Here is a 13232-nt window from a genome sequence, read left to right as displayed (position 1 = left end):
TCATAACAGGGACAATTGCAGAAGGGCTCAGGGGATTGCCCCTAGGCAGGAACAATGGAGAGAAAAAGGAAGAAATCAAGGAATTGAAAGACATGAAACAACCCCAGAGAGAGCAGCAGAATGGTGGAGAAAGGAGATACATCAAGACGGCGGTGGCTCCAATTCACTCTAATTCATCTTGATCTGACCTAAATAGACAAAGGTGTGTGTGCGTTTTTTGTGTGCTGTCCATTTGTGTGTGTGTGTCTGCATATGTGGCAGATCTGTGGTTACCAGAGAATATTAGGACAAACACACCTGGGCTGTTCCACACAATCTTCTCTTTGTTCTAAGCTCTGCAAGCATTCCACCTGTCTGTCATTCCACCGTCTTATCATAATATATAAACTTACGTATACTCTCGTCTCTCTCTGTATGACCTGATTCTATCAAAATCACCATTCCAGCTAACAGACATTTACCGGATCATCCACGATGGTTTCACAGATGCTGAAGTATTGTTTTTATGCAAAACAACAATTGTCATGCGTGATTTACAGTTTAAATTGCCTGTACTATGTTAAAATTATTTTAAATATATAATTTTGTGATAAATTTTGTTAATTGCCCCACCTGCACGGCTGGTGTTACAACTTCACACCAGACGTGCAAAAAAATAATACCAGTCCACTCCACTAGGTGGCACCACCTCCACAGGGCCACTCTTGCCACAGTCTCAGGAGTGCCACACTTACTCCCAGTGTTACACACACCCCAGCTAAGCGGTGGCCCCGGGGGATGCACTGGTCCACATATCCCCGTCATGCTACCAAATCAACTTTAAAGACTGGAGAATATGAAAGACGTCTGTTCAGCATAGAAGAAGTTGATAAAAGCCACCGGGAGTCAGGGCCAGGGAGATGAGACGGGCAGCCATGGAGGACAGCTGAAGGGTTTCTTTCTAATTCTGACTGTTCTTGCCTGAAGATACGGTCCGTATTGTATTTCATGGGGAACTAGCGCTGATAAGAAGATAGGGCTCCTTTTGTTTTAATTTGAAACCCAATGCCGGAGCCGTCTGTGCCATAAGTGCTGCGTGCTTCTGCTAATTTGTTTCAGACTCATTTAACACGACTCGACTTTGGGCCGCACAAAAGGAGAGGGCAGCATGGTCAGCCGCCCCTTTTGACTGAACACGCAAAGACATACCCGCTCACAGATTAAACACATTCACTCATACACAATCTCTCACACACACACACACACACACACATACACTTAGCAGGAAAGCTGTGTACAAGGAGGACAAACATTTTCTAGTTTAATGGATCTGACTATTATGGAAGGCACAAATATAGTAAAAGGACAAACCTGTGAGGAACAAGCCAAAATGATAAGGATCTAAACAAACACCACTTCAAAACAGAAGGTCTGAGTGACCAACATTTACTGAATGCCACTAAGGGTCAAAGTGACCACTGGAACAGGACACTAAAGCTATGAGTGAGTTTACAAATGGATTGGATAGACTGAGGGAACTTTTAAGACTCATCTTTTTTATTTAATAGTAATGGTTCAAGGTAGGACAAGAGAGATAACTGCTATAGATGAGGCCCAGTGGTAAGCACTACCTAGAGGTATTAAGGTAAGTCAGGGTGTTGACCTGGAACATTACGCTTTTATGCAAATTTCATCCTGATGGATAGATTATAGGTATGCTCAAAAAAGAGCACCCTAAACATTTCATGCTACAGCTCAAATGACCAGTTGCTCTGTTGCTGTGGATCACTGCAATCAAACACTAAAAAGAGTAGATAGAATTTGTTGAAAGAATCGATTAGCTATAGACTGACAAACAGCTTGATTTTATTTTTTATTTGTTCCTATGTTGGTGCAATTGAAGAGAGTAAATATAATTTGCTTAATCAGTAATGATGAGCTATATACAGGACTATATAGACTAATTTTCTACTGTCATCCTCCAATTGTATTTATAAACAGTACTGTGCAACAAAAAAAATCGGAGACCACCCTTCATTTATTTTCCAAAGTCGTCATTAGGTACAAGTTATTTCTGTGAAGATTAGATATAAGATAATCAACTTGCGTAAGAAAGGAAAAAAAATTCCAAAACTGGAGTTATTAATAAACGAGGTTCATATCAAAACTGTCACCATCAGACAAACCAGTACATAAAGCTTTCATCTTTGAGAGATCAAGCTCCACTCTTTCCTCATATCACAGGTGTTTCCGTCCCATCCACTGTAAAAAAACAACCCAATGCTAAGGAGAACAGTTGCATATAAACAAAGAAGCTGCTGGTGTTCTCAGAACAATGGAGTGACCACCCCATTCAGAGTTCAGACCTTAACATCACTTAATGAGTTTTGCATCATTTGAATCATGATAAGCAGAAAATGCAACCAACTTCTAAGACTGAACTTTGGAGGTGTAAAAATACCCCTGCAGATTTCAAGCCTTACAAGTCTCCCCAAAAGAATGGAAGCTGTAATAAAGGCAAAGGGTGGACACAACAAATACTGGAAAAAAGAAAAGAAAATATATTTAGCTATAAGTTATAAGTTTTCTGTAATATAAGTTTTCTGCTTTTTTCTGATGCTGAGAAATTAATAACTTAACTGGAAATAGAATAAATGAAAGGTCTGTCTCTGGATTTTGCAATGTACTGTATAGTCATATATTTCTGTTGGCAGTTGTGTTGGACTTGAAATTGGATGCAAAGGGTGGCAATGCAAGTTAATATAAAGGTGGGCTGGGCTGAGGATGGGAACAATTTGGCATCCAGCTTCAGCCTTTTACTCTTTGCCTGGCAATCTCTCTCTGTGTCTCTCTCCCCCTTTCTCTCTCTCCCACACACACTTTCTCTCCGTCTCTCTCTCTCTCTGGGGCCAGGGCGCTTTGAGAGCTCTGCTTTAAGCTCCTCAATGTGAGTCTTTGAGGTGCAGTCTAAGCCCCCTCGTCCGAGCCCCCGTCCCTCATGAATATTAATCCCAGCGGCCGGGCTTTAATCTGCCTGATCCCCGCACTGCTGCCGCCCAGACGATAGCCAATCTAATTATTTGGTCTGATATTAAGCAGCAACTCCCCCATACACACTCATACTCATACACCATCAGGAAAAGAGGGAGATACACTTTTGTGGCACGCACACACACACACACACACACACACACAACATATTCTCATCCCCTCAACACAGTTACCATCAACACTTTTCTAATACACACAACAAATGCTCTCTCCCAGGCACACACACCTCACACAACCCCCAGCCAAGCTGCGCACACACAAACCCTGCTCTTATCATTCCCGAAAACGCCCTCTTTCACACCAATAGAAGTTGAATGCAAATGATGCTGAGCTGATTTTATTTTTCTGAGGAAAATGGAAATAAATGGAAATAAAAATCTGCCTCCTCTTCTCCTCTGGATGGAGAAATAAGTGTGGAGCATCTCTAACCCCTGGTCTTAAGCCCAACTCCAGCCAATTCTGATCAGACTGCAGAATAAATGAAACATCATTATGCTGCATGAGCTGGTCTGCCCAAGGGGAGTGGGCAGCAGGTGACATGCTCAGCCATCACTTATGCATTTCACACACAGATCCATTCTTACACCAAGAATGCAAACACTAATTGATGTGGGAAGATGTGTGGTCAGTAAATACAGCAACACTAATGGTCATTATAGCTGCCAGTGATAAAAGGCTTTAAAGGTGTTTGCTTTAGATATGACGTCAAGCAGTGTCTTATGATATGTCACGGTCCGCTGATCTTTAAAACCTCACTTTGAATAGATGGAAAAGGTGAACAACCCAAGCTAACCCAAGATGCCAAATAGGGTTCTTGGGAGCATGGAGTCATACAAAAAAGGGTCCTATATAGTACCAAAAATGTTTATATGACTTAACAAGCAGAACCGTTTTTTTGCTAAACAGAAAGATTTTTTAATTGTTAGTTTTAATAACCATATATAACAGGTTTTCCATCATAGGGAAGAACCAGCTAACATGCAAATAACCATTTATGCATTCAAATGATTCTATACATAACCACTGAATTTAGTAAATAACCCTTGAGGAACCATTTTTAAGCATGAAGAAGAAGCATAAAATAAGAACGTAATAAGGTATACACAGTTGTATGCGAAAGTGTGAACACCTTGGTCAAATAACAAATTTTGTTGATCTTCAAGGCGAAAATAAGTTAACCCATCCTCTATAGAGAACATCCTTATATAGAGTATTTGCACATTTTAGTGTAGTTACTGTTTATTTGCTGAGCTCAATATATTGAACAAAAAACAAAAACAAAACAAACAAAGAACAAAACAAAAAACATAAAATCTAAAATAACTTTTGCACAGGCCACATTTTATGTTTTATTTTTTCCCAGTATGTTAAATTCAGCAAAAATACAGTAACTGTGCAGAATATAAAATATGCAGAACTGTTTTCTCTGTAGATGATGTGTACTTATTATCACTTAGAAAATCAACAAAAACATTATTTATCCAGGGGCTGTAGTGTATAAATATATATGTTTATTCTGTCTTTGGATGAGGGGTGGGGTTAGGGTAACTTTTTGTTGGGTCAAATCAAACATCCTCACAGGCCAACTTTGGCCTGCGGGCCACAATTTGGACAGCTCTAATATACACATTCTTGAAAATAAAGGTGCCAAAAAGTGCCCACAATTTGGGCAGCTCTGATCTACACATTCTTGAAAATAAAGGTACCAAAAAGTGTTCTTTGGAGTGATAGTGATACTTTTTCTTCCCCAAACCTGGATTTTGCTTCCGGTCCTGTATTTTTGGAACCACGATTACTTGACTGAACTGTTGGTGTAACTGACTGGCCACATAGTATCACAAGACCAGAAACATCCAGATTCCGTATTTGAAGACCTCCGCTATGGAACATTTCAACTGACAGTTCTTTTTGCGTGAAGAACATTTTTGACGTAATGTTTATACCAATTACATTTTTTCCTAGAACTGAACATCTAAGGAAGCTTTTTGAACTTATTTTTAAGAGTGCAGCATTGTCAGAAAACATTGCTACTAAGCAGCATGCTCTCCTCATCTGTTCACAACCCTCTTCTCCATGCTCCGACTCACTCTTTGTCTCCATCTCCTCTTCTCACTATCTATTCCTCTCCCATATCTCTCTGTACATCCCTTTCTCACTTTTCCATCCCCCTTTCTCTCCCCTCTCTCGTTCCTACCCCTCTGTCTGCCCCTCTCTCTATCTCTCTTCTACAGGAAATGGTTTCTTTCCCCAAAAGCAAGTGGAGGGGGGGTGCACACTGTCCCAAACAAAGAGGTCAGTGTGTGAATCCTCCAAAAATACAGAGAAGAAAAGGAAGGAAGATAATAATCAGAAAGCTTCTCTCATCCGCCTCTCTCTCTCCCTCTCACACACATGCTCACATTCTCTTTCCTGCCTTGTCCCTCACTCTTGTTTACTTTCACTGTCCCGACTCTCATATTTATATGTATCCATACATGTGTGTAAACATGCGAAAGTGTGTGGAAACACACACTCGCTCACACCCGCATATCTCTGGCTGCACATACCTCCAAGAAAACAGAAAGTAGGTTTGATGAGCTGCATGCAAATGACATGTAAAAATATAAAACTGCGATACTTAAAACGGACGAGATAAGAGATTTGAAAATGAGGCACTCTTGGAAAGCCGTGCTTCTGAACACTGGAGATGAGGTTCAGAGATACAGGAAGGTTTTCCCTCTTCCCTCTTTCTCTCCCCATCTCTTTTCTCTCTCCCTCTCTTTCTCTCTCCCTATCTGCCTCTTCCTCTCCCCCATCCTGCTGAACTCCAGATACCAGCAACGGTTAGATAGATGAGTTGCTCTTTCCTGTTCACTTCCCCTTTTTATTCTGCTGTTTTTATTTCTGTTCTCCTCAGCTTTTTTATTTTCTCTATTCCCTTCTATTTCTCACTTCTTCCTTCTGTTCTTGGATCCGGTCATCCTGCTGTGAGTGGTGGGAGGACAGCATAGTTTTGCTGGCTGGTACTGATTCAGTTCAATATCACAATACTTTCCGAATACATCACAATATCACAGTCTTATATAAAAATATTTAAAGCTGCATTATGTGAGATATTTTGTTACAGTTGAACGAAGTAGCATTACTGAGTCTGGAGGAAAAAAACACCAAAATATTGTGTGTGCGTGTTGAAGCTATTATTGAAATAATAGGTGTTGGGTTGGATTTCGCTGTAGTTTTCTGGACCACATCAAACGTCTTTACGTATTAAAGTCACATGCACAGTCTCATAAAGAAGGTCTGGCTCGATATTCAGGTCTCAAACGCAAATCAACATTATACTGATTAAGATATGATGATAATAGTAGCATTATTCACTTACGTGCTCTGAAGACGTGTCCTTCACAAAGTTTTCACCAAGTTCTCTTTGAATACTCTTTCAAGACGCTCACAACTGTCAGATTCTTCTGCTCGGGAAAGAGGTCCAAAACACTTCTGATGTTGCAAAATGTTCTTCCACACATTACATACTTCCATCAGAGTGGTCTCCAAATCCACAAAACATATACATGGTAGCTTTAAGTTAATATTAAGCACTTCACTTCATTCATTCTAAGTAATGCCACTCTATGCTAAAAAAAATGTTACAAAGCTGACATAGCTTGGACTGTTTTTATTGTTGTTTTATTGTTTGTTTCCTTCTCTCAAAATGATACCAAAGGGAACCTTACATAGATTTGTAAACATTAACACTGACCAACTAGAAACCAGATTTCCAGAAAGGAGACTTACATAAAAACTAAATAAACAGTATTTTAAACTGCTCTTTCAAAACAATCTGAAGCACCCGGTCACTTCTAATGATAACTTGCGGTTAACTGATGAACACCAGTATGCCAGTAAAGACAATATATTGCCAAGTGCTAGCTTACACATACATCCGAAAAACCCTCTCAAAAACCCACATGATGTCACTTCCCAGCTGGACCCAGCCTGGCTTGCTTTGCCCCTTTATCTGACAGCAGATAATTGAGAGAGGCTATAATTGAAGGTATTCATGCATCGCTTTCAGCGAAAAGCATGGGCAGCGAGGGGTGACTCTCTGAGACACTCTACTGGCAGATGTAGATAAACCAGAGAGATAGAATGCAGGGTAAACAAACTCTATCAGAACAAGAAGAGAGGGAGAGCAAGAGAGCGAGGGAGAGAAGGTGGGGGGCGCTCACCTTCACTCGTCCTTCGAGGGGTGACTGTTGGGGGGGTTTGCAGAGCCCCCCAAAAAGTGAGCTGAAGAGCAGTGGGTGGCGGTGCTTATCGGAGCAGTTCTCCTGGAGAGATTATTGGAGGATTAGTGGGGACGCTTGTTTCTAAAACATGATGAAAAGACACGCAGCGCGTGATAAGGCTTTGAACTCCGCACTCGCTCACTCCACCATCGCGCCTTCGGGCAGTGTTTCCGCGAAATAGCGAGAGTGGCAGAGGAGAGTGAACAAAAGCCACATGTATGTTGAAGTCGCTCTCTGTTTGCAGATGTTGTTCCGGTGTCTGTTCAGGGAGAGAGCTTGTACAATCATGGCTAGCATTCAGCCTGGAGGCTACACTGGCTAGTTAAAGACATAAACTGTGTAGTGTCCCATATTCAAAGCCAATCATACCAATAGAAGTTTACATACCAGATGAAAGCTTTTCCACCAACCAGAAAATGGACTCAAAGCAGAATTTAATAAGCTTGCTCAAATATTAGAGGCTTGTGTATAGGGAGAATGTAGAATGTTACTATATAAAGACAAAAGACATTATTTATCAAGTTTCTCAATTATTTATCAAGTAACAACCCTGATGCTGAGATCATCAGGTCATGCACCTCTATATAGTGTTATGTAAAAGGCATAGACTGATCCCAGTTCAGCATTCTCACTCTGAGATTTAATTAATATGGGCCAAAATAAGCATATCCCACAGGTGAGCATGGCTAAACAACATCTACAGTATAGTGCATTCCTCTGTTGAGTTAAAGCAGAACATTAATTGCAAACATGCAAATGTGTCTCCATGTGTAAAACAAAGCAAAATAAATATAACACAAAAATGTAACCTTATTAACTATATAGAGTACATCTTTAAATGTGTTTAAGAACATGGAGGCTTTGTGATTAGTGATGTTTAGTGAAAGTCATCACTGGAAAGACAGTTCGATGATATGCACCATAAACTGTTAACTGAACTTTTTCCAGATCAGCTAATACGTAAAAATTAAAATCTGAGAACAGAATACAGGCCCATCTGTATGCTCTAGCTGCTTAACATCTGCATCTAAAATTCTTATTTAAATAGATAAATGACTTCATGGGACTTTCTAAAGAGATGCAAATGAGAGACTTTACATGTAGCCCCGGCTGCTGGAACTGATAATTTACAGCACAAGATCTCTACAACCAGGAAAGTACCCGATTCCATCTCAGACTGGAAACACCCACTTTACTAGGAACTACAACAGCCATGACCCCCACACCCACTATCCACCAAAAAGCCCATGCCACTGTATATATATGACCATAAATACGCAGGTTTGAGCATTAAAACAAATCAGACGATCGTTGAGCAAATATCAGTTTGTGCCTAGCCACACAGCACGCACTTGTTTCCTAGTGTTATTTGGAAGGGCCGTATAAAGCTGATAGCTTATCAGAGCGGGCCAAAGAAGAGGCAAATTTGCAGAGCGAGAGTAAAGCACACAGGTTTGGCAGCGAAGCCAGGCCAGGCTTGCCTATTAGCAGGGTGATGGGGAGGGAGGCGATGAATTGAAGAGTGTTCACCAAAAAGTCCAGAGGCACCAAGGGAGACAGAGAGAAAAGACCACTCGACATCAGCACCTTCCACTGCCACCGCAGCCACAAAGCCCAGCACTTCCTCCACTTTAGAGCTGTTTCAAAACCTCCATTCTTTCAGGCTATCAGAGATAACAGCTTTAACTGCACAATTATGCATATCTCGTTACACAAACAACCCTATATGGTTTGGCGGAGGCTGCTCTATATTTTATTCCTCTTTGTGATAAAGAAATCTGACTTATTTTCAACGTCTGGAAAAAAGGGAAAAAATAAACAGCAACGAAAGTGCATGATTTCAGAGTGCATGTTATCAACTGCAAGAATTCATCCTAATCTTCAGACAGCGCGTATGGGTTGGGCACATGCAAGCGGCCAGGCTTAGAAGGACTGGCCCTGACCCCTGGTGACCCCTTCAGACGGCCAAGCAGGAGGATGCAGAGGGACAGGGGAGCAAGGCGGCAGGAATGTGTGATTCTCTGGGCGCTATCTCGCGCAGATACACACTCCTTCGGCTCGCAGATAGCGCAGAGTAAGAGGGAGAGCCGACGTGATAGAATACGAATGCGAAAGTTCCGAACTGAAAATCATCAACAAAGCCTTCGCCTCGATAACGAGGTTTGAGGAAGGGAGGGAGGGAGGGATGGAGAGAGGGAGATTAAGAGGAGGAGGAGGTGAAGGAAAGGTGGAGGGGAGAGAGAGAGAGGGTGAGGGAGAGAGAGAGAGAAAGAGAGGAGGAGGAGGAGGGGGGTGGGTGCGGACCTAGAAATCCTGATAATAAATGAAATCTTAGAAATGAGAGACTATCAAGGCGAAATCAATCATTGGGGTTTGTTGTCCAGGAGGATGGCGCCATACTGAGATAAAAGAGGAGCTTCCGTCTGGGGGGAGCAGCCAATCACACGCAAGATTCAGCCAACAGAACCCACACAGTTCAGGGGAAAAAGATGAAGCGAGCCCATTCTAGAAGACACCAGCTGCCATTTGCATACAGCCATCTGCGGTTTGGCTTATCCTACAGTACAGCAAGGAACAGGATTGCTTTCTTTTTCCTCCATCATTACCCTAAATTATGACACTTGCTTACAAGATGACTGAATTATACCACAGTTATGTTTGCTGTTGTCACAGTTATGTTTAATTTTAGAAGTTCTTTGGTGTGATGTCAAAGAAGAACCACTTTTTTCTTTTCTTTTTTAGGAAACCAAAAGTTATTCTTTTATGGCATTGCTTCAGAGAACCCTTTTTGGTTATCCAAAAATGGCTTTTAAATGGATAAATGTAGATTAGATGTGCACAGAAAATTTAAAGAACCTCCACATAATGTTCTCTAAAAATTCATGCCAAAAAAACATTTAGGACACTTTATTTATGATAGTGTATATTATATCTTATCTGTAGATCAGCATATGTGCTTCAACATTAATTCTTAGGCCAAAAATGATCATATGTGTGTACATATGTCAGGGCGTATGTGTGCTAAAGAGAGAGTGAGTGAGTGAGTGAGAGAGACAGAGAGAGAGCGTCTTATCTCTAAAATGTTCAAGTACATGGCCAGAGAGAAGAACACTCTCACAGTGCTGAATCACATGATCAGATGGACTTTCAGCACATGACAGCAGGCTTCGCTAACACAAACACTCTGCGTTCAGCGACAATCACATGAACATTAGTAATGTGAGGAATCAGACAGAGACGATCGAACAGTAACACTATCATCTTCTATCTTTGCTATAGATCTCGCTCGTTTGGCCATGCCTCCTGCACATGACCTTTGACCCATCCCTCCCAGTCCTCCCCCTCACCTCATTGGATGTTCCGTCAGAAGCCTCGACTGATTGGATGGTTCCAGAGAAAGGTCCCCACACTGTGTCCACCAACAGGTCCCTATGGGCCACAACCTTAGGGTCTTCCGGCCCATCACTCAGCTCCAAATCATCTGTTTTCATACACACAGAAATAAAAAGGAGAAGAGAGAGAAAGTTATAAATAGGGAATCAGAATGCAATATTTAGGGGTAGATATTGCCTATTGCCTGGCTCCCCTGGCCACAACATTTCACATTTTGTGGCCTGAGTGGTCACTTGCCTTGGAGTTATTTTGTTCTTTTTTTCATCCATTTTTCCTTTTAACACCCTTTTAAGCCCTTTGGTTGGACACAGAACTAATTACATCAAATCAGATTTTGTTGGAATTCTTTAACTGTAACCACCGTTAATGTGATGCTGTGGTGATAACAGACCCTCCAGAAAACTGTGGTGGTCCTCCCTGACGAGCTAGTCGGCCTGGCGTCATAGATGCCTTTCCATTGGCTAAAGTTGGCAAGTATCAGTCTATAAAATAAGGACTTGAATAAAATAATGTGGAAAATAAGCTTCCGTTACACCAAGAGGCTATCACTGCAGTAACTAAACAGTATCTAATGACTTAATCTAGACAGGCTGACACAAGGGCGGAACGGTTTGTCAAGAGGACCACCTCGGTCACTACAATGGCAATGCTCTTATTAATGTAAATGTAATGTCAAAGCCACATCTGACTGAAACATTCTTGTTAATTGTACATACAGTGTATATACTGTAAAAGTTTCTGTTATTCTGACCAAATGATTAATATGTCTACCCCTGCCCATATCTGCGATAAACCAATACTGTCTTCCTCTAGCTTGCACAGTGTATTAACTGACAAAAGCTTAATTAGTTAGTCAAGAAAGCCAACAGGTGTGGATTTAAAGATATAAGATGAAGCACAGGCAGATGAAATATAATCAAACTAAAGGCATCTGCAATACAGCCACAAAACAGCTTTGCCAAGCACGTCATCTTCAAAATGCACCACTAGGGGGAGTTTGGCGCTCAGTAAGAGGAACTGAGAGAACGCTTGGGAAAAGTGGGACACAACGAGGAGAACTTTTGTACTTCCTGTACTTCAAAGATAAGTACAAAACAGGGATAGGAGTCAAGGCTTTGCTGATTCACAGATGCAGTCCTGACACAGGAACAGACAAGCACTCCACAAAGTGATACAACACTTCTCAGAAACACCAAAAACTTCTCTCAAATACAGGCCCACCTAATCCACGCTTAACAAGTTCTTAAAGATCAATTTGGCTTCATGGAAACTGAAACGATCCACACATTTTGTCTAAGGATCAGCACGTCCACTGACCTGCATTTTCTGCATGAATATGGCTAGCTCCTCTGTTCTGACGTATGGCTTGAAGACCTGCTCAGCCTGAGTGGTACTTCAGCTTCGACCATTTCACCCTAGTTCAGTTCCTCTAAACTAATCCCCCTAAACACACATATACACACACTCCTCCAGGTCTCTCCATGGTTCAGTCTCGCTTTCGGGGGTCGGGCTAAAGTGCCGGGCCGATAAGAGTGTTTGTCTAACACTCTCCATGTCAAAACACTCATCTATCTTCTCTGTATCTATCCCCACCAGAGAACAACAGACAGACGCTGATAAAATGGCTTTCCCACAGCCAAGACCCAGAGAAAGGGGGAGGGAGTGAGGGAGGGGAGGTGGAGGGATGGAGAAAGGAACAAAGATAGAAGCGGAGAGCTATACAAAAGGGAAGCATATTTGAATGAGACATGGTTATGACATGGGGGACACAGAAAGTGAGAAACAAGCATAAATGGACGTGAAGTAGTGTATCCTCATGGTATTAGTGAGTGATTGAGATATGCACAGGGTCAGACCGGCCACGGTAAAGCAGGTTGGTCATTAACCAGGTTTGTCATTAGCCATCAGAGATTGTGCTGCTATCAGTGGGCTGAAGTCCAGTGTCCAGGTCCGCTATCGCCCCAGAAGCCCGGAGTCCGGGAGCCCTATCAGTGAGCCCTAATCTCAGCCCAGCATCAGTGCCCACCCTGACCCCTCGTATGACCCCTCCATCAGCATGAGGTGAGCAGCAGAGCTTTGGAAAGTGCTTATTTGTGCACTCAGTCAGTTGCTTATTAAGTGTATAAATCTCTGACCTCAGTGATTCTATTCAGTTAGGAAGCAATTTGTGAATCGTGAATCCTCAAAAGATTCAATGTGATTATTTTGGTACGATTCAGAATTAAAACACTGAATACACAAATTTACACAAAGTTAGACCTATTTATGCAACAGTAGAATATAAAATTTTCATGGATTTTTGTATTTTTCTGGCAATTTTATTTCTGAAAAAATACTACATTTAATTTTACTCAGGTGTTATAATTTATCATCATGAAATCCAACATTGAATGCATTTTTACTCATACTTCTCACATGGCCTATAGGTTGATGTTTGCACATCAAAAAAATCCCATCCCTTTAACCAATCTAAACCAGCTGGGGGAACCATTAAACAGTGCTTAGGGAATAATTACAGCCAATATCCAGAGAAGATTAACAATA

General features: G+C 41.6%; 1 protein-coding gene across 3 annotated transcripts in view; it reads right to left on the bottom strand.

Moving 5' to 3' along the window:
* The window catches only part of zfpm1 (zinc finger protein, FOG family member 1), an 88653-nt gene that overhangs the window by 8422 nt on the left and 66999 nt on the right, over positions 1–13232 (bottom strand). For 2 of the 3 annotated variants that reach the window (XM_036585667.1, XM_036585669.1), the window contains exon 4: positions 10643–10776. In XM_036585667.1, the coding sequence (XP_036441560.1) occupies positions 10643–10776 (134 nt within the window). Of the gene's footprint in view, positions 1–10642; positions 10777–12005; positions 12291–13232 lie in introns of those variants that run through there. The other variant, XM_036585670.1, reaches the window with a different exon arrangement.

Source organism: Colossoma macropomum, unplaced genomic scaffold (genome assembly GCF_904425465.1).
Source record: "Colossoma macropomum unplaced genomic scaffold, Colossoma_macropomum, whole genome shotgun sequence".
Lineage (NCBI taxonomy): Eukaryota > Metazoa > Chordata > Actinopteri > Characiformes > Serrasalmidae > Colossoma > Colossoma macropomum.
The sequence above is the reverse complement of the archived record's forward strand: the minus strand, read 5'-3'. Positions and strand labels throughout refer to the sequence as shown.